The sequence below is a fragment of the Dama dama genome, chromosome 9, assembly GCF_033118175.1.
Source record: "Dama dama isolate Ldn47 chromosome 9, ASM3311817v1, whole genome shotgun sequence".
Classification (NCBI taxonomy): Eukaryota; Metazoa; Chordata; class Mammalia; order Artiodactyla; family Cervidae; genus Dama; species Dama dama.
Genome location: NC_083689.1, coordinates 7,020,841 through 7,048,837, shown reverse-complemented (window position 1 = coordinate 7,048,837; position 27,997 = coordinate 7,020,841). Strand labels below are relative to the sequence as shown.

At 40.9% G+C, this 27,997-nt stretch overlaps 1 protein-coding gene across 6 annotated transcripts; it reads left to right on the top strand.

Moving 5' to 3' along the window:
• ZFP2 (ZFP2 zinc finger protein) lies at positions 1-27,064 on the top strand. Of its 6 annotated transcripts, XR_009694018.1 has the most exons (7): positions 13-84; positions 10,655-10,748; positions 10,933-11,026; positions 19,321-19,437; positions 19,737-19,826; positions 21,428-21,498; positions 23,180-27,064. XR_009694018.1 is itself a non-coding variant. In XM_061149669.1 (6 exons), the coding sequence occupies exon 6, from the start codon at positions 21,505-21,507 to the stop codon at positions 22,897-22,899; it is 1,395 nt and encodes a 464-aa protein (XP_061005652.1). In that variant the 5' UTR covers positions 19-84; positions 10,655-10,748; positions 10,933-11,026; positions 19,321-19,437; positions 19,737-19,826; positions 21,428-21,504; the 3' UTR covers positions 22,900-27,064. The 6 variants fall into 6 exon arrangements, 5 of the variants coding, with proteins under 5 accessions (XP_061005653.1, XP_061005656.1, XP_061005654.1 ...); XM_061149669.1 differs by having other exon boundaries at positions 19-84; positions 21,428-27,064; XM_061149672.1 differs by having other exon boundaries at positions 19-84; positions 19,311-19,437; positions 21,428-27,064.
• The last annotated feature ends 933 nt before the right edge of the window (positions 27,065-27,997 follow it).

The window sequence follows — 27,997 nt, the reverse complement described above, 5'->3', positions numbered from 1 at the left end:
GAAATGTAGTCCGACTTCCTGGGGCGGAGGTTCCAGGAGGGGCGTCATCGGTCCGCAGGCTGCCTTGGCTCCTTCTGGGAGAGGGTGAGTGCAGGGGCCGCGGCGGGAAGCGCCCGGTCCGGAGGGTGCCCGGGGCCTCGGCGGGAGGAGTCCAGCGCAGCCAGGCGAGGCCCCTGAGGGGTGGGGCGGGCTGCTGATGGGCCGCGACCTCTCTGACCCAGCGCAGCGCCGGGCTTTTAACTCCAGGCGTGCCTCCTCTTGCCCTGGGAGCCCAGCCGGTGAGAACAGCGAGAGCTGAGGGGCCGGGCGCGGTTCTTCGCCCACCTGTGCCCCGAGTGGCGAGGGCAGAGAGCTCGGTTCCGGGGCAAGTGAGGGGCCGAAGCCTCTGGAAGTCGCTCGGACCCTGGGTTCCTCCCCGTCGCGAGCTGTCCCCGGGACCCGCCTTGAAAATCTCGGGGGATTCTCGACCAAGGTGCTTGTCTCGGGGCTCCAGCACCTGCCCTTTGTGTAAACCGCATCTCAGGACCTCAGTGGTTTCCGATTCCTTGGGGCGCTGGCGCGGGCCCCGCTTCACTCCTCTCTCCGTAAGAATGGGGAGGGAAAAAAAAAAAAAAAAAGAATGGGGAGGGCCATCCTATGCAGATTTCTGCTTGAGGGAATCCTTTTCTTTTATTTATTTTTTTTAAAGCAGTTTTTTCTCTTACCGAAAAAAAAAAAGTTCACTATAGGACAACTAGAAGGTTCACCGGCGCAAAAACGGAAAAATCATTTGAAAACTGTCAAAATCTGCATGTCTATATACACAGATATGCTCTCTAAACAAATATGTGGATGTTAGTATCCTTTTCTCCATTTACTTTAAAAAATGAGTTATGCAATACATGTGTGCGAATCTGAAGCTCCGTGATTTTTTAATAAAATATTTTTATCTGCGTAGTACAACTTAAGATGCGGAATAAAGTTTTTTTTTGAAACCATCTATTTACACTAATTTTTAAGAACAGCTAAGTCAGCTTATTAATGAATATGAGGAAAAGTATGTCCGTGCCACGCTTAGTCCTCTCTGTAGGCTTTAGAGTTCTTTCTCAGGGTTGCTGTGGGCTTTTTTTGTTTGGTTGTTTAGTATTATAAACAATAAAGGCCATCTGGCTACATTTATCTTTGCATTCTTACCTCATTCTGTAAATCTTCTCAAGTGAAATTTCTAAATCATACTGTAAAGTTTTTGATACCTCTGTCCTGTTCTCTGTAGAACAGAAGTAGGTTATAAACATCGCAAGGTAAGGGTACCTTATTGACACACAGTTAAGTCTGACTGTTACTGTCTAACTTTCTGAGAGGTGCAAACAATAAGGTGCACCTATTTGCATTTTGAAAGCTAGTGAATATTTTTATGCAGTTTGCATTGTGTTTTTAAATTGTGTGTGTGATACACAAATACATTTTCAATTTCTATGCAGAAATGTTGCATTTTTATATGTTCAGATGTGCAAGCCTTCTCTTCATGTTTGGGTGTTTGACATCATTGTTAGGGAGTCTTTCAGTCCATATGTCACAAGATATTCATCTTCATTTTCTTCTAGTACTTTAGTTTCACTTTATGTGCTAATTTTTATTATTCTCCAAATGGTAAGCTCTTGTTCTGAGTTACTGAATCATTCATCCTTTCTGTGGTGACCCAAGGACGAAAGAGCAGATAAAACCAAGGAGGGTCTTAGAATGCAGGAACAGAAAATCCAGACCCTTATCGTCATTCCCTCCCCCATGTTGTAACTAATAATGGATTTCAGGTCCTCCTGAACAGTATAGCCTGTCTTCCCTCCTACCCCATAGACAGAAGGTATTTGGCTTACTCTCCATCCCCCCACCCACCCACTAAATGACCCACAAGACCCCATCCCACTCCTTGTACCCTGGGTATAAAAGTGAACTAAGGACCCCTGTTCAACGTTGGTTCTCCCTTTAACTGGCCCACTGTTCTAACAGCGTCTCTCACTCTAATAAACTTTATTTCCCTCTCATTCTGTCTCATGTCTGGAAATTCTTTTCTGACTCGCGTCCAGACCACGACATTTTTGGTGGCTGACATTTTGGGGGACCTTGGGGCCTCTTCCCCCACCTCCTTGCGTCTCCTTTCTCTTAGGGACCCTCTGCAAGCAGACAAGTGCTGTGGAAGCAACTGAGGAAGTCTGGCCAGGGTTACCCCCTGTGAGCCCCAGTAGCTGCCGCCCAAATGGGTGGAGGTCTCTCCTGTGTCTTCTTTCCAACTGAGAGCTAGGCCAACCAATATTGTGTGGGCACAGGTCAGGCAGTTAAAAGTCATTAGGATGCCTGCCACATGAAGATTCCCGTGTGAGGATAAGGGGGACACGGAACGGATCAGGCCACAAGGGCATCCGCCTGCAGCAAGACAATTTCCATGCACCATGTCAAGTACATAGTGGTTGAAGGAAAATAGAGACCATTGTCCCCTGGCCACCGCCTCCCCGATAGGATTCTAAGGCAGACTCCTCAGCTTTCTTCCCTGTCACTTTCACTTCTTTCCCTCTCAGTCCAGATTGCTTTACAGGAGCTTGGTGTTGCTTCTGAGCCATCTCAAGAGTGCCTTCCACTCTTTCAGGGAATCGCCAAATGGTGAATCATCCAGTTGCTCCCAGTCCTGGGAGCCTCTCTCAGACTCACCCCCTGGCTACTTTCTCAGAAACTGGAAAATTTTGACCCTGCAGAAGACCTGGCCCCAATACAAACTGGAGGACCCAAAAAAAAAACATGACCTCTGAATGGCACACTAGCTTTTGCCAAAAGCAGGGGAAGGGCTCAGAATTTCCTTACGTTCTGTTGCCTCCCTGTCTCCTGTCCCTCTCTGTCTCCAGCAGATTTCCTAGATGACCCCTACTTGACCTTTCATCTCCACATGATCTCTTGGAAAGAATTCTGAGGTTCCCTTTGGTCCAGGTCTTTCCCTATACTCAAAAGCCTGAAGGATCAAAACCTCCTAACATTCTAAAGAATCCCCTTCTAACTAAGCTCATCTCTCAGGTGGGGAGGGAACTAAGCTTTCCCCACTCCTGAACATCCTAAAGAATTCCCTTCTAACTACTCTTGTTTCTCAGGGTGAGGAAGGACCAAGCTTCCCCCACTCCTGCAAATTCCCTTAACCCTTCAGATTCTTCTGATGGGACAAAGACCTCACTTCCCACCAGAGGGACAATCCAAGATTTTTATCAGCTGATCTACCCCTGATATCAGAGTCAATTTGAGCACTATTTGGTGTATATTTTAGCTATAAAACTATGACTACAGAAAGGAAAGATGACTTTTTGACACAGGATGGCCATGATATTCTATACTCTGGAGGAAACTGGTTAAAATGAAATTTTTTTCCTGGAAACTGCAAACCCGGTTCTTTTTGCATATGCAGTTAAGAACAACTAGCTTATTAAAAGGCCTGCCTAGGAAAAGCTTGAAGTTAACCCTTCCCATGTCCTTGAAATACACAGCCCACTTTACCTGAGACCTCAGCCTTGGACAAATTAGAATTTTTTTAAAAGGGGGCGGGGGGCGTGTGGAGGAAATCAAAGAGACATTTTAAATCTCAAGTGGGAAACTGCGATCTCTGTCTGTCTGTATTTATGTATGTCTCAGTGTGTGTCTTTTGGGTTTTTTTGATATTGCTGAAGTTGTAAATAAGTTCTAATTTAACTGGCCTAAAGAAAAGTAAGCGCTTGCAAATCAAACAATTCTAAATACAAGAGAAATTAACCTACATGAATTTCAGATTCACGTGAACTGGGAAATAGTCAATATTAAATATCTAGTATTAATGTTTGTTTGCCAATCTGATATAGACATGTCTAAGAGTCATTAACCATAATAGTTTCATTGTGCCTAGGTTTATTATAAGTTAAAAATTGTTATTATATCTGTTACAAGTTTGTCAACAAGGAAAGTACCTCTGGAAAAATAAAAAACTCCTAAAAAATGTAAATGAGATGTGAGCTTTTAGATAAACTATTAAGAATAATTATACTTTAGAAATGTCTGTCTAAAACAGTCTCTCTAGATTTGGTAACCTGAATTTCTAGGGTTGTGCTAAACTAAGTGATGGAAGTTTATTGAATAGCTAGGTCATTTCCAAATAAAATAAGATTCTGAAACATTCATTACTGAACACTAACTTCCTCTTACAGAGAAACTAGAGATTTTGGACTATTAATGAATAATGTTTGAGGCTGAGATGTTCTCTAGAATTTTTTTTTAGAAATTGTCACTGGTATTTATGTTCACCAATCTATAGAATGCTAATATAAAGGTCATTTCTTGGTTCCTTAAGGAAAGTAGGATGTGTGTTTTCAGTAAAGAAGGTATGAGGAATGAAATTACATTTTATGGAAGGAAAGGAAGGAGGTCTGACTTACACGTGACTGTTTCAGGATGGGAGAACAAAGTAATGGGTACAGAAAGTGATAAGAAGGTTTTATGGAAAGTGGACCCCAAGGGAAGAGTTTTGTTTTCTTGAGATGTTGAATTGCCTTTGATAATGGATTTTAAGTTTCTTTATCCCTGAAGTGATCCGTTCTATGTTTACCTTTGAAATCTTTTGTTAACTTTGGCTAAGTGAATAACGGGTTGTTTCACTGTCTTATATGATCCTATCTGGCTGAGTGTTATAAACCCTTTTGATATTTATTGAAAACACTTCCTAAATCATTTGACTTCTAGCTAAGTTTGGGATGCTTCAGAGGGCCCCTGATACATCCCAAAGAGAGATAGTAAACTACCTGAGTTCATTTGACATGTTAAATTACATGGGAAGTATTGCTAGAAGAGAGATGAATCATCTCAGGTTATATTGTATGGTTGAGGTTACTAATATAGATATCCTAGAAATTAAGTAAAATTCATGAAAATCTGATATGCCTTGATAAAATGTCAGTTATAATTCTAGTTATCATGTTAAAGTGTTACAAGTCATAGCAATGACCAGGCTACATTGTCAATTGCAATTTAATCAGATTTTAAACATGCCTTCTATGGTTTCACCCTGATGCCTTTGCAAGAATACTGCTACTTCAAGATTTATGGAAAAGACTTTTCTAAGATTAAGCGATAAACAAATTTTGTTTGTTATCTGGTAAACTAGTAACAGACTGGAATTTAGTCTATTCTATATGTTAAGAGAACAAAGTTTTCTTAGAATGCAGCTTTTGATAACAGATTATGAATTTCTTTGCCTTTAAGTGGTTTCTATTTGTTTTTAAAATCTTTTGTTACTTTGGTAAACTAAAAAACATTATTTAAGGTTATGGTACATGTAGACAAAGCTCATTCTGCTTCTACAAAAAATAAGCCCTCACGGTTAGACTTTTGCTATCCGGATGTCCTTAAAACATGGCAATAGTTTACTCCTAAAGTGGGGAATTAAAAATGGGTGAACAGTAGCTGTAAATCAAAGAGTCAGGGCTGTGGGAAATCCAAGACGGCTGCTTGGCTTTTCCCTGCTCCCTGACAAATCTCATTTTTATTTGATGGGTTAAAGCCTTCCCTGGCTACAGGGTTAATGCCCTCACAATGACAAAATATTATATTTCACTTAATATTAAGTTCTAGTTTTGTTAATTAAGGTCTGTGTTTACTTCTGAGATAGTTTCTTATTGTTATGTTATATTGCCAAAAGGTTTAATTAAGTTATTAAAAAGGACACTCTAAGTTTGTTTCTAAAGCTTGTCTCAATAACCAATCTTTGGATGAAGGTCAGATGCTCCCAGATGTACAACCAGGAGATTCACACATGGCTATAATCATTTAACTAAGTCAGGTGACCTGCGGTATACTGGACTCTACCTAATGGAAGTTCTTGACTTATAATTCTTACTTGTGACCTTACTAATAACTGCTAGCTATGTTATTTTCTATGTCACTTGTTTCAGATGATTGTTTCTTACGGTACTAAATGTGTGACTGAGCCTGTGATAAAATGCTGATATGCAGTTCCATATGAGATCAATGATTATAATAATGTAACTCTAGATATGGGAAGAAGCAACAAGAGGGAATCATTTCCTGGACCAAGAGGCTAGTAAGACAGGTATGGTCCAGAGACTTTTGCTGCTTGCAAGGTCTGGTCCAGTAACAGCACACTGAGTGGCTTGTCAATGGACTCTGCAGTAGACCTGGGAATGAGCCTTCCCGGCACCGCGGGACACAACGGCCATGAAATGCCCCCAAAGCATGGTCAAATATGTGGCTATGAAGGGACCCTGCTGACTGGAAGTTGGCACTGGTCAGCTGCTTCTACAAAGATTACATCATGACCACTGCAAGCTGCTAGCCTTCAACACCCCCTGAAAGGAGTTCAGGGTGGAGATCAGAAATAAGGCACTCTGCTCTGGGAAAAACCCAGAAGAACCGGCCTTCAGATAATCAGATGTTTTCAGGTAAAGATTCTGTGAACCCCAATTCTTGCATCTTCTCATACCTAGAGAAACACTAATGTCGCGAACCAATGCCTAGTCCTGGTTCTCTTGGCTAGCTCCTCAGCAGCTTTTATATTTCTGTTAATCTTTGGGCCATGTACCTTTAACTTTCGTGTTGAGTTTGTTTCTTCTAGAATACAACACATCTCCAAGTGATAGTATGACAAGAATATACCCTGGCCAACACCCAGACAATGCTGAAACAAGCCGCCTTATCGTTCCATGGACTCTCCTCTCTCTCCATAAATGCACCCTGACAGAGAGCAGGCAAAGGGAACCCAGAGCCCCACGATGCCCCTGTACAGCCTGAAGAAGCCAGAGTGGTCATCACCCCTTTTCCTTTGAGACTGGGTTCCCAAATGCCTGAGAAGGGAAATAGGTAGATAGTTAGACATGAGCAGGGTATCAACAGGAGCCAAAGAATTGGCCCTAAAGATAAAGAGAGGGGGGAATGTGGTGACTCAAGGACAAAAGAGCAGATAAAACCAAGGAGGGTCTTGGAATGCAGGAACAGAAAAACCAGACCCTTATCGTCTTTCCCTCCCCCATGTAACTATTAATGGATTTCAGGTCCTCCTGAGCTTTATAAACTGTCTCCCCTCCTACCCCACAGGGAGAAGGTATTTGCCTTATTCTCCCCTCCACCCACGCAACCCAGTATACATGCCTCATCCCATCAGCAAATGACCTGCAAGACCCCTATCCCACTCCTTATACCCTGGGTATAAAAGTGAACTAAGGACTCCTGTTCAAGGCCGGTTCTCCCTTGAGCTGGCCCACGCTTCTAACAGCGTCTCCTACTCTAATAAACTTTATTTCCCTCTCATTCTGTCTCATGTCTGGAAATTCTCTTCCAACCTGCACTCGGACCATGACATTTTCTTCATTGATGTGAGCTGTCACATTTTTTCATATCTTGAATTCTTATGTATAAACTTTTTCCCGAACTGTTTGTGTTGGTAGGATTTTAATTTATTCCGTTGACCCTTTTCCCTGTTAGACTATAACATCCATGAGGGTGGAGAGTTTATTTTGTTTGCCCTAAGAATAGGTGCCTGGTACACAGTAGGTGTTCAACAGTATATCTGGTGAATGAGTGATTCTCCCTATGCAGTAACTGTGTGTTCTAATTGTGTGTATGTGGTCAGTCGTGTCTGATTCTTTGTTATCCCATGGACTGTAGCCTGCTAGGCTTCTCTGTCCGTGGGATTTTCCCGGCAAGAATACTGGATTGGCTTGCCATTTCCTCCTCCAGAGAATCCTATAATAGCTGGAGGGCAAGTTTGTTATTCCCTTTCAGAAATTTCCTGGCTATTGTTTCATAACACAATTAACTTTTTTTTTTTTTTTTTTTAAAGTTGAGAATTATGCTTTATTCACTGAACAAAACTGAAGATTTAAGCCTAGAAGACAATCTCTCAGGTATTTTTGAGGGACTGCTGCAAAGAGGTAAGGGAGGAGCCAGTATATATAGGAGTTTTGGCTGCCACAAAAGCCAGGTAGTCAGAACAACAAAATATTACTATTAATTAAAGAAAGCCATACATGTCGAGCTAATGAAATTAGCACTTGGGCTCACTGATGCCATTCCTTGGATGTGCATCTTAGCTTTCTGTGGCCAGTATCCTGTCCTTTCCCATCCTGAGTCCCTCAGGATGCTCCCTGAGGGGTGGCTGCAGTGGCCAAGACAAAATTTAGCCCATTTTTCTCCTTCCTCAGTTCCCTCGGGGCTCACCATCAGGGTGGGGATAGTGACTATGGCTTAATGGCCACAGCATCCATTTTTTTTTTTTTTTTTTTTTTTATTATTATTATTATTTTTTTCCAGTGGGTTTTGTCATACATTGATATGAATCAGCCATGGATTTACATGTATTCCCAATCCCGATCCCCCCTCCCACCTCCCTCTCCACCCGATTCCTCTGGGTCTTCCCAGTGCACCAGGCCGGAGCACTTGTCTCGTGCATCCCTCCTGGGCTGGTGATCTGTTTCACCATAGATAGTATACATGCTGTTCTTTTGAAATATCCCACCCTCACATTCTCCCACAAAGTTCAAAAGTCTGTTCTGTATTTCTGTGTCTCTTTTTCTGTTCTGCATATAGGGTTATCGTTATCACCTTTCTAAATTCCATATACATGTGTCAGTATGCTGTAATGTTCTTTATCTTTCTGGCTTACTTCACTCTGTATAATGGGCTCCAGCTTCATCCATCTCATTAGGACTGGTTCAAATGAATTCTTTTTACTGGCTGAGTAATATTCCATGGTGTATATGTACCACAGCTTCCTTATCCATTCATCTGCTGATGGGCATCTAGGTTGCTTCCATGTCCTGGCTATTATAAACAGTGCTGCGATGAACATTGGGGTGCACGTGTCTCTTTCAGATCTGGTTTCCTCAGTGTGTATGCCCAGAAGTGGGATTGCTGGGTCATATGGCAGTTCTATTTCCAGTTTTTTAAGAAATCTCCACACTGTTTTCCATAGCGGCTGTACTAGTTTGCATTCCCACCAACAGTGTAAGAGGGTTCCCTTTTCTCCACACCCTCTCCAGCATTTATTGCTTGTAGACTTTTGGATAGCAGCCATCCTGGCTGGCGTGTAGTGGTACCTCATTGTGGTTTTGATTTGCATTTCTCTAATAATGAGTGATGTTGAGCATCTTTTCATGTGTTTGTTAGCCATCTGTATGTCTTCTTTGGAGAAGTGTCTGTTTAGTTCTTTGGCCCATTTTTTGATTGGGTCATTTATTTTTCTGGAATTGAGCTGCAGGAGTTGCTTGTATATTTTTGAGATTAATCCTTTGTCTGTTTCTTCATTTGCTATTATTTTCTCCCAATCTGAGGGCTGTCTTTTCACCTTACTTATAGTTTCCTTTGTAGTGCAAAAGCTTTTAAGCTTCATTAGGTCCCATTTGTTTAGTTTTGCTTTTATTTCCAATATTCTGGGAGGTGGGTCATAGAGGATCTTGCTTTGATTTATGTCGGAGAGTGTTTTGCCTATGTTCTCCTCTAGGAGTTTTATAGTTTCTGGTCTTACATTTAGATCTTTAATCCATTTTGAGTTAATTTTTGTGTATGGTGTTAGAAAGTGTTCTAGTTTCATTCTTTTACAAGTGGTTGACCAGTTTTCCCAGCACCACTTGTTAAAGAGGTTGTCTTTTTTCCATTGTATATCCTTGCCTCCTTTGTCAAAGATAAGGTGTCCATAGGTTCGTGGATTTATCTCTGGGCTCTCTATTCTGTTCCATTGATCTATATTTCTGTCTTTGTGCCAGTACCATACTGTCTTGATGACTGTGGCTTTGTAGTAGAGTCTGAAGTCAGGCAGGTTGATTCCTCCAGTTCCATTCTTCTTTCTCAAGATTACTTTGGCTATTCGAGGTTTTTTGTATTTCCATACAAATTGTGAAATTCTTTGGTCTAGTTCTGTGAAAAATACCGTTGGTAGCTTGATAGGGATTGCATTGAATCTATAGACTGCTTTGGGTAGAATAGCCATTTTGACAATATTAATTCTTCCAATCCATGAACATGGTATGTTTCTCCATCTGTTTGTGTCCTCTTTGATATAAAACACAATTAACTTTTAAAAAAGATCATCTTTTCCATAATTAACCTTACAAGATTATTATTTAGGTATAACTTGGTTGGGAATGTGTTAGGTTTATAAATTAATTTCAAAGAAGTGACAACTTAGGATATTGTGACATCCTATCCAGGAAGATGGTATGTCTCTCTTTGTTCAGCTTTCTTTAAATAAGTTTAATCAGTAAATAAAATGGTATTTTTCATGGTATTCTTCACATAAATGCCATACACTTATCTGGCTTATCTGTAGGTATTCTACTGTAGACAAAAAAAAAAAAAAAATTCACAGCCTAATAGTTGGGAGTTATGTTTTATTCAGCAGAATTTTTTATGACCTCAAGCCCAAGCCTGGGAGGCAGCATCTATCTCAAGTAACCCTGAGAGCTGCTCTGAGGAGGCTGGGGAGGAGCTCGGGTATATAGGAGTTTTGCAACAAAGGGCAGGTAGTCTGAATGTCAGAAGATTAAAGAAATTAATCTGTTAATTAAAGAAAACCAGATATCTCAAGGAATTTAGCACTTTTCTGTGCATGGGAAGATGCAAGGGTCAGGGCTCACTGAAATCATTCCTTTGATGTGTACCTCAGCTACCTGGGGCCAGTATCCTGTGTTTTCACACCCTGAGTTTCCTCAAGGCTCACTGTGGGGAGTGGCTGAAGTCTGATGTCTGCTAGATGGCAGGTATTCTTTCTTTCCTGAGTTCCCCTCCGGGCTCACCAGCTCACGGGTGGTGGATGCAATCCTGATAACTATAATATCCTTTGTTAACTGATGCGGCAGGCAATATTCCATTTCTCAGTTTTTTTTTTTTTTTTTTTTCCTTTTCGGCAGGAGTCTTGTTTCTCACATCTTTTCCTTCCCTCAGCTCCATCTTTGGATCCTGCCCATCCCCTGGGAAGGACACCACAGGAAGGAAGGAGAAGGCAATGGCTGCTGGGCCTCCACTTTTGGGAGTTCAGGTGAGCTCATTTTTCTCTCAAACCTCTCCCTTGCTCCTTGCTCCTGAAGTGTAGGTGGGCCTCACCACAAAAAACAGAACTATTGAGATCTCTGAAGGTTGGATGTTTTCCACAAAGTGAAAGTGAATTAGCTCAATCGTGTCTGACTCTTTGCAACCCTGTGGACTGTAGCCTACCAAGCTCCTCCCTCCATGGGATTCTCCAGGCAAGAACACTGGAGTGGGTTGCCATTTCCTTCTCCAGGGGATCTTCCCGACCCAGGGATCAAACCTGGGTCTCCCGCATTTCGGGCAGACACTTTAACCTCTGAGCCACCAGGGAAGCCCGTTTTCCACAAAACCCTCTCTCAATGTCTCTCTGTTCTGTTCTCAGCTGCCAGTTCCTTATTCAGCTGGATGCCTTGGCCTGCTAATTTGTTGGTGCTGTTCAGGGGTCTAAAAAGGAACAGAAATCATGTGAGAGATGGTCCTTGTAGTTGCTTATAGGGCTGTGGACTCTCCAGGAACATAAAAGAGGTCACATTTCTACAGGGAACAGTCATGATGATTGCACATATATATAATAATAAGAACAAGTACAGTTAAGTACCCAGGTTGTCAGAGTTCCAGGACCCAGGTTTTCCAGAGTTCAGGAGAAAGAGATCAGTGTGGTGACCAGAAGTAGGGCCGGGTAGGGATACGTGGAGAGGATTTGCTATAGTGAAGTCAGAGTGTCTCAAGTTTAAATTCCAACTATTATTTAATAGCTGCACTGTCTTGGGTGAGTGACTTGACGTTCCTAAGCATTAGTTCCTCATGGTGATGATAGAAATAACAATATTAAGTGAGTGTTTGCCACATACCTGACACTGATAAGAATTTCACTGGACTTGTTTCATTTAATAATACCTACTTCATAAGTGTGGTGAAAGTTCAAATGAAATAAAGTAAAAAGAGTCCAGCATTGGTTCCTGGAATGTTGAAAGTACTAGCTCAGTTGTAGGCATTCTTAGCATTATTCCAGACACTATACTTGGTGTTTTAGAGTTTGTCAACTGAAAAAAAATGCACAACGTGAGAATTGTGAGTTAAGTTTTATTTGGGGCAAAATGAGGACTGAAGGCAGCATTTCAGATAGCTCTTAGAAACTGCTCCAGAGAGGTAGGGGGAAGGTTAGTATGTATGTGGTTTTGGGGAAGGGGGAATACATGCAATCAAGCACTTTTTCTTTTTTTTTTTTTTGCAGAAGGTTACTGCTAGTCACAAGAAGGAGATGTCACCATGAAGGATTTTAGTGCTTTTCTAGGACAGGATGCAAGAACTGGGCTCATAATATTGTCTCCTGAGGATAACTATCTAAAGACCTGTTCTGCCAGTTTTCCCAGAGGACAGAGTGCTTCATTCCCGATCTCTACCCTGAACTCCTTTCAGGGGGTATTGAAGGTCAGCAGTTGCAGCAGCTCATGTGTAGAGGTAGATGGCAAGTACCAATTTGCAGGTGACAAGTTTTACAGGTGGAGTGAAGGTAGCAGGGTACTGGAAGTGAGAGGGAATCAGAGACAAAGTTGGGGTCAAGTACCAGGAAGGAGGAGTTTGTGTGTTGGGTGGGGTGGTAGGCATGAAGAGTACAGGAGGAGTCAGAGGAATTTAAAGAAGGGAGTTGGCATGATGAGAGCTGTTCTGAAAAGAAGCAGAAAAAATCAGAGGAAAAAAGTGAATAAGGAGCCTAGGCTATTTTTGCTCTGAGAGATTGCTTGAAATGGAACCTACTAGTTTTTGCTAGAACTTGAAGTTGTTGCTTCTCTGGAAAAGGAAGTAAGACATCAGGAGGATTTGTCCCAGGAAACTCTAAGTTCTTAGGTGTTTTTTTGTTTTACTTTTTAAGTTTAGGTATAGTTAACCTCGTCTGCCATCCTAAAGGGCTTGTGGTGTTTCTCTATTCATAGGGTCATATGTTAGGAGTCTCTTGAATATGTCACTTGGTTATTTATAAAAGGAGCCAGTCTAAAGACTTCATGAAGACAAGCATTAGCTGTCATGATTTCTCTTTGTGTTACTTTCTCTCCTCTGTGTTATCAAGCTCAGTTTTAAAAGGCAACATAATTCACAAAAATAGGTACTATCAGAGAGAATTTCTGGAAAGGAGGAAGATTTAAGTGGGGGAGCACTCAGAAGACTTTAGTTGATGAAGGTTTCAGTTTGGTTGTCAGTAGCCTTGATTTTATTTTATTTAGTTAAAATGCGTGCATGATGCATGCTAAGTTGCTTCAGTCACATCTGACTCATTGCAATCCTATGGACTGTAGCCTGCCAGGCTCCTCAGTCCATAGGGTTCTCCAAGCAAGAATACTGGAGTGGGTTGCCATGCCTTCCTCCAGGGAATCTTCCTGACCCAGGGATTAAACCTGGGATCTTAGTCCTGTTTTGCCACAAATGTCCTTTATCTGATCCAGGAACTAATCCAGTTCTCACCTGGTATCTAAATATCCTGTCTCCTTAGTCTCCCTTAATCTGGAACAGTTTCTCAGTTTTTGTCTTTGATGACCTTGACACTTTCAAAGAGTATAGTGATTGATTTAGGATGTATCAATGCAGTGTTAGAACTGTATTCCTTCTTTCATCTTTCCTAATATTTCCATCTTTCCTATATTAACCAGTTGTGTGACTGTGAATTGCCCAAGTATAACTTGCATTTGCCTTTAAGTTTTATCTTCTTTTTCTGAATATAAATATTAAGCATATAATTGTAAAAAAAATTAAGGTGATAAGGTTATAAGATATACTTCTAGGTCTCAAATTCTCAAAAATGACTGTGGATGTACATTCTTCTAGCCTTTTAAGATGCCATTTTGTGTCCTTTGTCCATTTTTATGTTGAGTTGTTTATATATAAAAGAAGTGGATATTAGTCCTTTGCCATAAATCACCATTCTTGTTCCCTGTCATTCAGCTTTCTTTTAAAATTTTTTATAATCTTTGGCTACAAATAAAGTTTTATGCAGTTAACACTTCTTTTCCTTTGTTTGGCTTTGGAATTATTGCTATGAAAGGTTTTCTGTAGCCTAAGTTTATAGAAATACTTTTCTACATTTTCTATTGGTTTTTATCATTTTAAATTTAGTTTCTTGAGCTATCTGGAATTTATTGTATACATATGAGGTTGGACTCTAACTTCATTTAATATGGTGTGGTGAGGCATTTCATCACCTATCCTTTCATTAAACAGATTTTTAGCGCCTGCCTACCATGTGCTAAGCAATGTTCTGGATGATGGGAAGGTAGTAGTGAATGAAACAGGCAAAGCCCTTTCCTCCTTGATGTTCTCTTCTAGAAAGAGGAGGCAGCAATGAAGAAGAAGAAATACCACTTAGGATGTTGTTACACACTGTGGTCACCAAACAGTAGGGTGGCCCGGCTGAGTGTGACACGGAGTCTGCTTTAGTTAGGCAGCACTGGGTTGGCACGTTTGAGGAGACGGCATTCAAACTGTTATGCACCTATTGAAATAATATATTGAGTACTTTGCTTATTCTTGATAGATTTGAGATACTACCTAAATTTACACTAAATTAGATACACTAAATTAGATAACACACTAAATTTATATATGTATATAAAATGTTTACATATAACATATTCAGATACATATACATACACACTTGAGCTTATTTTTCTGAATTCTGTTCTGTTGCTCTATTTCTACTGTAGTACCACTCTATTTTATTTGTTTTAAAATTTAGTTACTTTATAAAGAACATCCCCACCTCCTTTGGTTACTATACTATTCGTATACATTTATCCTTAGGGTCAAATTTTATTAACTATTATCAAGTTCAGCAGAAACTGTTAAAAAATATGCAGTTTTGATTTGGGTTCACTAACTATATCAATTTGAGGAAGATTACCATGTTTACAATATTCTTCCTATTGAGTTAAAAAAAAATTACCCTTCCTTTTATTCAGATCTTTCATTATGGCTTTTGTTAACTTTCATCATAAGGATCTTGCTTATTCCTAGTAAGTGTATTCTGAGGCGTTTCAATTTTTGTTGCTATTGTGATTGTGATTTAACCAGAGTTGTGACTTGGTTAAAAAAAATTAAGACACTGGGTTGCTGAGAATTATATCTGAAAACATTGTGCTACTGTGGTGTCTAAAACTTCATCACTATTGTATCTTCTTTATAAAGTATATTTTCATTATTAAAATATTCCTATTTATTCCATTTGATGTTTGGCCTTTTTAAAGAATAACAGTATCAAAAAACTCTGTGTTTTATATTTGAGGAAACCTCTGCATGAAGGAGATAAACCTAGGAAGCTGCTTATTTCAAATACCATGATTTACCATGAGCTTAATGTAGTGCTGGGGAGAAAAAAAACCCATAATAAGTGGAAAGGAGAAAGGGAGAAAACATCTTAAGAGATTAGCATCAAATACATTTTATGATTGATACAGTTAAGTTTCACTTTAGCTTTTTAAAATGGCTTTCTATACTAATCTACCCAGGGTTCGATAGTATGCTTCATAGTAGGGACAAGCTCTGTGGCCTGTGGCAGGAGTGGAGGAGTAGTTTCTGCACTTAAGGGAATAAGAATCTAGGAAGGTAGAGAAGACCAACATATAAACCCATCAGAGTCTAAATTTGGGCTTTTAATTTTGCCTTATTATTAACTTATTGAAAGTAGGTTAATTTTTTGGAAAGATAATATATTTATTATTGCTTTTTAATTCATTGTTTTTTTAAAATGTATTTTATTATTGTTTTATGTTTTGGCTGCATTGGGTCTTTGTGGCTGCACGCGGCTTTCTCTAGTTGTGGTGAGCACAGTCTGCTGTTTAGCTGGGGGGCGTGGGCTTCTCATTACAGTGGCTTCTTGTTGCAGAGCACAGGCTCTAGGGCACGCAGACTTCAGTAGTTGCAGTGGCTGGGCTCAGTAGATAACAGCTTGGGGGCTTAGATGCATGTAAGAATCTTTCTAGACCAAGGATTGAACCTGTGTACCCTGCATTGATCGGTGGATTCTTAACCACTGGACCACCAGGGAAGCCCAGAAAGAAGGTATCATATTTATGATCTATTACCTTTTTCACAAAGGGGCTTATATTTTATTTCCACATATATTCTACCTTATCTGTTATTGATATGGTCTCCTCCCTTTTTTTTGTTTGCTTTTGCCTGCTATATCTTGTCTGTGTGTGTGTGTGCTCAGCCGCTCAGTCATGTCTGACTCTGTTACCCTATGGACTGTAGCCCACCAGGCTCCTCTGTCCATAGGATTCTCTCAGCAAGAATACTGGAGTCGGTTGCCATTTCCTCCTCCAGGGGATCTTCCCGATCCACAGGTTGAACTTGCATCTCCTGTATCTCCTGCGTTGCAGGCAGATTCTTTACCACTGAGCCACCATGTCTTTTCTCTAGCATCCCCACTTTTTAAAACTGTTTGGTTTGTGTTTTATGTGTGTCTCTTATATGTATATATGTGTTAGATGCTCAGTTGCGACTGACTCTTTGCAGCCCCATGGACTATAGCCCACCAGGCTCCTCTGTCCATGTAATTTTCCAGGGCCTCTTGTATGTGCCATATAATTGTAATTTAAGCCAATTTTACTGCTTTTCTCTTTTAATGGATAAAGCCAGCCCATTTACATTTGTTGTTATACATGTATTGAGTCTTTTGTTATTTAATGATTTATCATTATTATGCTTTGTTTCTTCCCTTTTCTTTAGAACATTTTTCAAACTGATGATTTTTCTCATTTCTTTTTTTCCTTTCATAAAATGGAATTTCTGCCATATATTTATATACTACTAGTAGCTACTTTCGGTGATAGAGGATGAGATGGTTGGATGGTATCACTGATTCAGCGGACATGAACTTGGGCAAACTCTGGGAGACGGTGAAGGACAGGGAAGCCAGGCGTGTTACAGTCCATGGGGTTGCAAAGAATCCAACATGACTTGGTGACTGAACAACAAATAGCTACTTTTACTTTTCTTGACAATGTTTGTCAATAATTTTTAACATGTTTTTGTTATTTTGATATGTTGATTTAAAAGTACTAGGAGAAAATAAATAATGAGGTAGAAAGAAATATAGTAAACTCTGTGCCTCAGTGTTGACACTTTTTCTAGAGTTCTAAGCCAGTAGGATGTAAAATATCCAAATTGCTTGGAAATTGGTTTCATTCCATCTCTGAACTTGTCAGTCCTTTTCTCTCTTTTACTTATACACATATTACAGTGCTCTCTGTCCTTAAATGCAACCTTTTCCATTGCTTTATTTCCACAACTTATTCCTTATTTCTTTTCATACAGTCTTATTACTCATCTTCACAAAAAGTTTGAAGTAATTTCATCTGGCTGCTTCTGATTCCTCATCTTCCATTCATTCTTTTATCCACTGTAAGCTGACTTCTTCCTTCATCATTCTTCTGAAATTAGCTCATTTTCAAATCAGACATTCTTTTCAACCATCATGCTATCCAACCTACCTGACTTCTGATAGTGTTGACTAGCCCCTCTTCCTTGAAACCCTTTTTCCCCCCGAGTTTCAGTCCTGAGTCTGCTTCCATCTCCCTTTCTGTCTTTCTCTCACTCTTGTGCTTGCTGAGAGTTGCTGGGATCTTTTCCTGGCCTTCTCACAACATGAGGAGTTGGATGGCCTTGGGTTCAAGCTGTATGATCTTGAATGTACTAACCTTTTTGATCCTCAGGTTCCTTGTCTGTAAAATGATGACTTTAATTCTATCACTTTGGCAGTTGTCCTTTGGGTTAAATGAGCTGAGGCATATGAATCTCCTCTTGGTAAAAAAATGAGTACAAGGTGAGTTATCATTTAGTGTAACTGCCACTCAGTTAGTGTTCCCTCCTTGTATTAGTTAGGGTTCTCCAGAGAAAGAGAACTAATAGGATATATGTAGATATACAGAGAGGTTATGATGAGTTGGCTCACACAGTTATGGAGGATGAAGCGTTCCCATGACCTTCCATCTGCACTGCAGAGGGCCCAGGAAAAGCCAGTGCTGCAGTCCCACTCCTAACCAAGAGGTGTGAGATCCAGTGACTGATGGTCTAAGTCCTGGTCTGAGTCTGAAGGCTCAAGAACTAAGAGAGCTATGTTTAAGGGCTGGAGAAGATGGCTATCTCAGCTCAAGCAAAGAGAACAAATTCACTTTTCTTCAGCCTTTTTGTTCTGTGTGGGCCCTCAGTGGATTGGATGCTGCCCTTCCACCTTTTTTGTTACTCAATCTACCTATTCAAATGGGAGCACTCTTACAGAAATACCCAGAAATAATGCTTTACCAACTCTCCGATCATACCTTAGCCCAGTCAAGTTGACACGTGAAATTAACCATCACACTCATCAAACATAGTGATTTCTTACAGTTTTACTTCCTCGTCTAAGAGATGGAAAACAAGGCCCAAATGGGCTTATAAGTTTGAAATGCCATTTTCAAGTCAAGCTGGGTGTTTTGTTGGTTGTCTCACAGACCAGCCACATTCTAGATTTATCCTATTTACACATGCTTTCCCCCCATTAACTGGAGTTTCCACCCAGTTATTGTAAAGCCTAAAATTCCATGTGCTGTCTCTACAGCTTTGAACCTTAGGGAGCTCCAGAGACCTAGCTGTGAGTTCCCCTGCTCTCACTGGATATGCTCCCACCTAGTGGGAAAGGCTCCCCACGCAGCTGGCTCCCGTCATTCTGGCCAGGTACACTTGTACTAATCCTCAACCTAATGGTTTTTTATCTTCCTACCAGCTCGAAAATGTTTTAATAAGCCAATCACATCTTCCCATGGTAGCCAAGGGCCACATCGTCCTGTCAGTACAAAGCCTGCCTCCCACAGCCCATGCAGGCTAGCTGTTTCTGAATACAACCACCAAATGGTCTTGCATGGTGTGGCGTGTCCTCCCCCAGGTTGTGAGAATATGTGACTAATAACTGCTGTCTATCTTTTCTGTCCAGTGCTGTGTGTCATGTATTTGGTCATCCTGTGCTATTTAGGGTGGGGAATCCGTCCTTTCCTCAGTGAGGTGAATAGGATACAATCAGAATACCATCTACTCTTCTCCACTGCTAATCTAGAGCAGCCTTCAATGTCTTTCCCTATTACTCCTCATGTCTGTCCCTGATTGTTTTATAATGATGTCTGTTTTTATTGCAGAGGTGGTTTCTTTTGGAAGATAACATTTTCTCTCACAGATCTCTTTATCCTATCCCATCTAATGCTGCTTGTGTTTTGTTATTTTTCTTTTACTTCCCTCAGAGGGAGTTATTGGCATAATTCTTTTTTAAGCAGGAATTTATAGTTTCAGGATTCAAGGATGTGTCTGTGGACTTCACCTGGCAGGAGTGGGTCCATCTAGATTCTTCTCAGAGGAACCTGTATGGGAAAGTGATGCTGAGAAACTATAGGACTTCACTGGGTAAGGACTTCTTGTAACTCAAAACCTACATATTACCATCTTTCCTACCACTGACAGCTTGTACAGCCTCTGGAATTTTTGAATTTGTACTTGAAATCCTGATACTACAGGACATTATTTTAGGGTAGTTCCTTATTGTCCTCTCAAGATGAAAGGTCTTTTCTGTAGAGAATGGAAAAATGGGAAATCTCAGGAGCCACACACTCTGAGAAGTCCTGAAGGGGAAGGGATAAGACATGCTGGGAGTGATCTTTATGCTCAGTTCAGAACGCAAATGTAGTGTTTTTCTTCCCGAGCAGGACATCAGCTTTCCAAACCAAATGTGATTTCTCAGCTGGATTGAGAACTGAACCTGATGACAAAAGAACATTCTGGGCGCATCTCCCCAGGTAAGGATCAGGTTGCAAAGACTTGTTTTATGAGTGTCACCTTGGGGAGAAACGACTTCAGAGGTCCTTGAGTCTCATGAGACCTGTACCATTTGGTGTGTGTTGAGTCATTGAGTGATGTGTTACAAATACCTTCTCTAGTATGTAACTTTTTTTTGTCTTCTGATGCTTGGGACCAATTTAGTCTTCCAATGTTTATTCTCCCATTTGATTTTTATGCTCCCCCCTTGTTCTCCTACTTTTATTATTTCAAACATTTCTTGAACCTCTAGTTTTCAAATTTTTTATTTTCTGTGTGTCAGTTTCCTTTCAATAGTTTTGTCTCTCTGGACTTTGTCTAACCGTGTGAATATATAACCCTATGTCCTCTGTGTTGTTTACTGGGTAGCACTTGTTGGTACTTCACACTTGACAGGATAGGTCTTCTTTGAGGTTACTTGGTGGTGTGTGTGTTTTACAGGTGGACCCTCCTTGGCTTTCCACTTTTTCTGTTCTTCTGTGTAACTGGGTCAGATTAGAAGGATAAAGTCCAGTTCATGCACATCTTTTGCTTTCACAGTAAAGCCTCCTGCCCATAGGCCTTTGATCTCTTGGTTCACTGTTGATCTCTGCTCTGGTAATTTTGATCAACCTGACAAATGGATTCTCAGACTGTAGTTTCCTGTCCTCTGCCTCTCATTGCTTCCAGGCCATTTTGTCTGGGATAAGAAATGGGATCAGTGAAAACAAAGTCTGAGTGGTTACAAGGCCTTCCCTCCTGCCCCATTTCAAGCAGTTCAACAGATTCTCCCCTACCTGCCTCTGCCACTAGTTTTTATATTCAAGGAATGGGTGTTTAGGAAAGGGTAGGGCCCTTTAGGATTCTCTTCCCTAAACAGAGTGAGAAAATCAGGCTCCTTGGGCAGAAGGGAGGAGCTTTGAGACTGTGCCATCTCCTCCCTTGAGAGTTTAAGTTTCAAGTATGTTCTGATACTTTACCTTCCTGATAAGTATGTACCCTAAGGGTAGTTTATATACATTAATTTACTTAGTTCTTATGAGATTATTTGCATCCTCATTTTATATCTGTGAAACTCAGATTCAAAGAAACAAGTAAGTACTTAAGAGGCTAAGTGTTAACAGCCAGTGTTTAAACCCAAGTTTGTCTGCCTCCATGGTAAACAATCTTTTCACTATATCACACTATTATGTTTTATGAAGATTTAATATCAGAATTACAGGCAGCCTGCAGGAGAGAAGAAACTGCTGGTAAATGTGCCATGGCTTTTTGATCTGCCTCTCCTAATCCCAATTTGTCTGTATATCTTCCCTTAGTTCCATCTTCCTTATTTAGCCTTGTCCAGCAGTCAGTGACTTTAGTATCTGTCCCTCCTGCATAGGCTCACTCTTTCCTCTGCTTACCCTGCTTCTAGTTCCCCTGTTATTTATGGGTGGCTCACTGTTCTTTCCCTCCCTTCCAATTCTCTTCCTAATTATAGGGACATCCTTGGATGCTCTCAAATGTGCCATATAGTTATTCTCAGTTGCATTCTCTCATCCCCATCTTATACAGTTTTCAATCTCCTAGTATAGAAACAATTTTGAATTTTTATTTTTTTCAGACTGGAAGACCAAGACTTGAAACAAAAGAGTCAACTACGAAGCCCAAGTTACTGAAGATTTATCTTATGGGGTAATAATGGAAAGGGAAGGTCTCTGGCATTCTTCTTTACGGGAAACCTGGGAACCTGATAATTGGTTAGAGGGGCAACAGGAAAACCAGGATAGACATCTGGGCCAAGTGCACATTACCCATAAGGAAACCCTCACTGAGCGAAGGACATGTGGAGGTAATGAACTTGAAAGATGTTCCAGTCAGGGTTCAATCATTGACATACAACAAACTATTCCTGTGGGAAAAAGTCCTCACAATTGGAATTCACATGGAAAAGACAGTAAACAAAATGCTGAATTAATTAAAAGTCAAAGAATGTTTGCAGGAGAGAAAGTCTATGAATGTAATGAGTGTGGGAAAACCTTCAGCCAGAGTTCATCTCTTCTTAAGCACCAGAGAATTCATACGGGGGAGAAACCCTATAAGTGTAATGTATGTGAGAAACACTTCATTGAACGTTCCTCACTTACTGTACATCAAAGAATTCACACTGGAGAGAAACCCTACAAATGTAATGAATGTGGGAAAACCTTCAGTCAGAGCATGAACCTTACTGTTCATCAAAGAACTCATACTGGAGAGAAACCATATCAATGTAAAGAGTGTGGAAAAGCTTTCCGCAAGAATTCATCCCTTATTCAACATGAAAGGATTCATACTGGAGAGAAACCCTACAAATGTAATGAATGTGGTAAAGCTTTTACCCAAAGTATGAATCTCACAGTGCATCAAAGAACTCATACAGGAGAAAAACCCTATGAATGTAATGAATGTGGAAAAGCCTTCAGTCAAAGTATGCATCTTACTGTACATCAGAGAAGTCATACTGGAGAAAAACCCTATGAGTGTAGTGAATGTGGAAAAGCCTTTAGTAAGAGCTCAGCTCTTACCCTGCATCAGCGAAATCATACTGGAGAAAAACCCTACAAATGTAACAAATGTGGGAAATCATTTAGCCAAAGTACATACCTTATAGAGCATCAGAGACTTCATTCTGGAGTAAAACCTTTTGAATGTAATCAGTGTGGGAAAGCTTTCAGTAAGAATTCATCTCTTACTCAACATCGGAGAATTCATACTGGAGAGAAACCTTATGAGTGTATGGTATGTGGAAAACATTTCACTGGGCGATCATCCCTTACTGTACATCAGGTTATTCATACTGGAGAGAAGCCTTATGAATGCAGTGAATGTGGAAAGGCCTTCAGCCAGAGTGCATACCTTATTGAGCATCAAAGAATTCATACTGGTGAGAAGCCCTATGAATGTGATCAGTGTGGAAAAGCCTTCATTAAGAATTCATCCCTTATAGTGCACCAGAGAACTCATACAGGAGAGAAACCCTATCAGTGTAACGAATGTGGAAAAGCCTTCAGTCGGAGTACAAATCTTACACGGCATCAGAGAACTCATACGTGAGGAAAACATGGGACCCTTCATCATGATTAACTCTTCAGTGGTAATCAGATAAGTCTTGTAATATAGAAACCTAATAAATGTAATGATTCCAGTAATTTTTTAGTTGAAGTATAATATACCATGTCAGAAAATACAGACCACTGCAGAGAAACCACATAAAAGTGGAGAGAAATCTTGATTCAGAAAGTAAAACTTACTTTATACCAGAAGGTTTAAATAACTAATGTTCTAAGCAGTGAGGATTCATGCTGAAGATAAGTTCTATTGTATTATACTGCAGATTCTCCTTTGGACATCAGAGACTTCACACTGGAGAGAAAATGTGAGAGTGCTTAACTGGACAGCCCAAAGACCTGGTATGTAGTCCTGATCTGCTACTAACTTGGACAAGGCACTTACTTTCACCAGGTCCCAGTGTCCTGATTTGGTAAATGAGGGATTTTTAGATTTAGAAGGCTCCAAGAGTGCTATAAGCTCTAAAATGCTACAATCCCATAAATATAATGAATGCTTGAAAATCCTTGATTTTTCACCATCTTATATATGTTTTCTAGATGCTCCTATGTCAAAATTTTGTACCTCTACCAACTTCTATGATCATTCCATGTCCTCCCCTACACCCTTTTATTTTCTCCTCTGAAATATTGGCTGGTTGCTACCAGATGACAGAATAATTGTACAGATCTGAATACAATAGCATGCTGTTTTAATTCTCCACTAACAGTCATTAAACTATTGTTAATAAGCTAATTATTTAGAAAACAATATAACAAATATAGTCTTAGAGTACATAGGATTCAAACACATCTTTGGATTGTACTCTTAACTATCAAAGTGGAAAGGAGAGGAAGCTAAACACTGACAGACATGAAAATCTGTTAATATTAATCTGTTATTAATGAAAATTTTGTTATTAACAAAATCTTTGCAACTTATATTCAAAACAGTCATAGGGAGAGATTTTATAGATCTGTAGTTATGAGACTAGTTAAAGCAATTTCACTTGTAGGTGATAAATATGATTAGGAAATCAAACTGAAAAAGACAGTCTTTGTTTTCCTAGGGCTAAACTAAGAAACTAGCAGTGGGATGGGAGAGAAAAGGAAGAATTCAAGCAATGATAAGGCAGAATCTAGGTAATCAATTAAGTGTGAGCACTCAGATTTATTTAGGTGGATGGCTGCCATAATTAACACAAAAAGTTGACTAACTTTGTGGGGCAATGATGAGTTTGGTCTGGGGGCATTTTATGAGTGAGCGGTATCCAAATGAAGATTCCTGATAGGCAGTTGAATAAGTAGAAGGGTGGTGACAAAAGGGTATTCTGGGAGTACTGTCTTTAAATGCAGTAAGTGGAAGGCTAAACTAAGGAGCTTCACTGGTAGCTCAGCTGCTAAAGAATCTGCCTGCAATGAGGGAAACTTGAGTTTAATCTCTGGGTTGGAAAGATCCCCTGGAGGAGGGCATGACAACCCACTTCAGTATTCTTGCCTGGAGAATCCCCATGGACTGAGGAGCCTCGTGGGCTATATAGTCCATGGGGTCATAAAGAGTCAGACATGACTTAGCACACACAAGTGGGAGATGTCAAATTAGTAAAATCTGAGGAGAAAAAACAGGCAAAAAAAAAGAAATGAAAAACAGAAAAATCAGAAGGTGGTGGCATAGAAGTAAAAGAATTTTAGCATAGAGATAGATTTTCAAATGCTACAATAAGGTAAAAATAGAAAATGGCCTTTGGTTTTTTTATAATCTCTGTAACTTTTAGTGTGTTGAAGAGTGAGTTAAAGGTTGAAAAGGACTTAATAGCTTGATTGACAAAGGAGAGATTTAGGAAGGGTAACTAGAGGGAGACTGGTTGAGAGAGGGAAAGCTTTTGGCTGCAAATAACAGAAAGCCCAAATAACAATGGCTTGCAAGCAAACAGGGATTTATTTTTCTCCCATAACTAATCTGGAGGTGGTTGGCATTGTTCCAAAGGCAAAATAATTCAGTGCCTTGAGTGTTATGACTTTTCATCATGTCACAGGACAGGACGGCTCCCATAGTTCACGTAAAGTATCTGCATTCAAAGCAGGAAGAAAGGGGGTTGGTAACACTAGCAACATCTGTGCCTTTTATCAGAAAAGGTTTTCCCAGAAGCCCTCAGCAGACTTCTGATTACATCTCATTGACCATAGCTGCTGTGTTGCATGGAGGCTAGGAGCAAAGGAGTCTGAAAGAAAAAATTTAGCTCTTCCAGCCTCTATAGTGGAGTTTAGGCAAGCAAAGGGGGGATTGAGAAAGGTGTTGATTTAGCCAACAAATAATCTGCCAGGAGCATTTGTATGATTTAAGGCAGAAGAATTGAGCGTGTTTATCACTGCATGGGAGAGTCTGAAAGTGAAGAGAGGAGGGAACGTGCAGTTCAAAGTGGGGAAATCAGATCTAGGGCAGAGGCAGAGGCCACAGGGATCTTTTTCAACAGGAGGAAGGAAACTTTCCACTGGGAGAGGGGTGATCAAGAAACAATGGGTACAGAAGATATTTCTGGATAGCAATGGAGGAGGTTTCCCATGGATTCTTGAGTGTTTAGAACTACAGCATTTTGATCTCTGTGGGCTACAGGACCTCTACAGAGTTTAAAAAAAAAAAGGCAAGGACTAAGGGAATGAAACACTGAATTAATTATAACCTCAGAAACTTAGATTTTAAATGTCTCTCCCTTACACCAGCTTCTTCCTTTCCCTTCATATATTTGTTTTTCTTGTTCCCCACCTGATCTCAAGAGATAGAAATGAAGGGGAAGAAGGAAGCAGAGAGATAGGCAGAAAATAGATGAAAAATGAAAAAGTAGCAAAATTAAAGGCTCAAAGGGAGGCAGAGGACAAGGAGGAGAGGAGTATGTACTGAAGCCTATAAGATGGATGTGATAACCCAAAATTGGTAAAATATTAACCCTTAGAGGGGCAGCAGGAGAAATGGGTCAAATAAATGAAGGTTTCACTTTTTCAGGAGTTTTGGAAGCTTTGGGTCCTCATATGTCAGTGCTCAGCCATCCTGGGCAACAAGGAGAGGAAACTTCTGCACCTTTCTTCTACCAGCAGGGGCAGGATTCCTGGTCCCTAGACATGAGACCTTGGACAAGGCATTTAATATATCGCTATCTGTTTTCTTATTTGTTAACAGTGCAGACCTTATAGCTTTGGATTACATTCAGTACTAATGTAAAATGCTTAGTGCCCAACGCGTACTTAGTGCTAAATAAATATTCTATTATCATTTTCATATATATGAACAACATCCAAACTTATTAGCATGGCATCCAGAGCCCTTAATTATCTCAAGTATCTTGGGCTGTCAAAGCAAATGCCTTGTAGGAAGGTTATATAATTGTAGGAGGCTCTCTCCTCCTTCTATTACCCCACTGCTGTAAGAGCCTCCTAAACTGCTTTCCCTGTATTAGCTCTAGCCCTACCACAGCCTTTTCTCCCCAAAGCAGACCAGTGATTCTGTCAAAATGTATTCAGCCACACCACTCTTTGCTCAAACCCCTTTGATGGTTTCCTATAACATGAAGAACAATCCAAACTTTTTACCATGGCCTTCAAGCCCTCTAGTCCCTTCTAATCTCCTCTCCCACTCTCCCTTGTTGACTGTGTCCTCTCCTCTCATAGTGGCCTTGTTAAACCACAGACTCACCAAGCACGCTTCCATCTCTGGTCAGCATTTCTGTTCTCTTCGCAAATATTCACATGTTTTCCTTCCTTACTTCCTTCAGATCTCTGCTCAAATGTTACCTCCTCAAAGAGAACTCCAAATGCTACTTAAAATAATCCCCACTTCCCCACCCAGTCGCACTCTAAACCTGACAGCCTAAGTGTGTCATCAGTTCAGTTGCCCAGTAGTGACTGACTCTGAGACCCCAGGGACTGCAGCACGCCAGCCTTCCCTGTCCATCACCAACTCCTGGGGCTTGCTCAAACTCATGTCCATCGAGTCGGTGATGCCATCCAACCATCTCATCCTCTGTCGTCCCCTTCTCCTGCCTTCAATCTTTCCCAGCATCAGGGTCTTTTCCAATGAGTGAGTTCTCTGCATCAGGTGGCCAAAGTATTGGAGCTTCGGCTTCAGCATCAGTCCTTCGGTGTATCATCACTACCTAATAAAATATTTTGTTTACTGAGTACTACCTCTAGTAGAATTCAACCTGCGACAGTGCTGTTGTTCAGTCGCTCAGCCGTGTCTCTTTGCTACCCCATGTACTGCAGCATGCCACGCTTTCAATATTTCTCCAGCCCTTGGAACAGTGCCTGACCCAAGCAAACACTCCAAAGGTGTCTAAAGAATGAAATCGTCAATAAAAACTAAAACAGAACGCCATAAGTAAACACTGCTTTCCAAGATGTGGCCAACAGTTCCCTAGTTGACAAATCTCAGGTCCCATTATTGGCGCTTTTTTTTTTTTTCTTTTTTGCGGGTGGGGCGGGGGGCGGTGCGGGGAGGGGCATAAACTTAAAACCTTTTCATGTTTACTTCCCGAGCTCCCGGAAAATACATATTCAAAGGCAACTAAATATCCAGTTGGCGATCTGGAGGTCTCCAGATCTATACTTTATCTCATCCTTGCCCGCCTCCGCAAAACACTGTCCACAAAAATAAATACCACCTCTCTAAACAGCAGCCGATTGTACAATACAAACTCCTTGGCATTCAGGCTAAGCCGTGGAGAACCAAATTTATTCTACCTCGTGGACGTTTCTCGCACCATGCCCCCTGTCCTGTGGCCACCACTCTGGTCCCAGCCAGCATCCGCTGAGTCCTGAACGTCCACGGCAGCCTCCTCAGTCATGCGCCCGTACCTCCGTCGACCTGGTCCCCGCATCCCACTCATCGCCCGAACCCCGCTCCGGCCCAAACACCAGAACCCACTGTTGGCATCCGTAGCGTTCTCGTGGCCGAAGCACGGCCCCGCTGCCTTCTCTAGTCAGCGCGCGGTCCTCTCTTCGGGCGCGCTTCTTTTCGACTGTCTCCTACTGGGAACTTGAGGCGCGTCCCGGTTCCGCGCTCCTCGTCGGATCAGGCGCCGCTCCCCCGGCATGACCTCCCGTATCCCTTT

Excerpts from the sequence above, each read along its gene's own strand:
- ZFP2 (XM_061149670.1), top strand. The coding sequence starts at position 21,505 with ATGGAAAGGGAAGGTCTCTGGCATTCTTCTTTACGGGAAACCTGGGAA.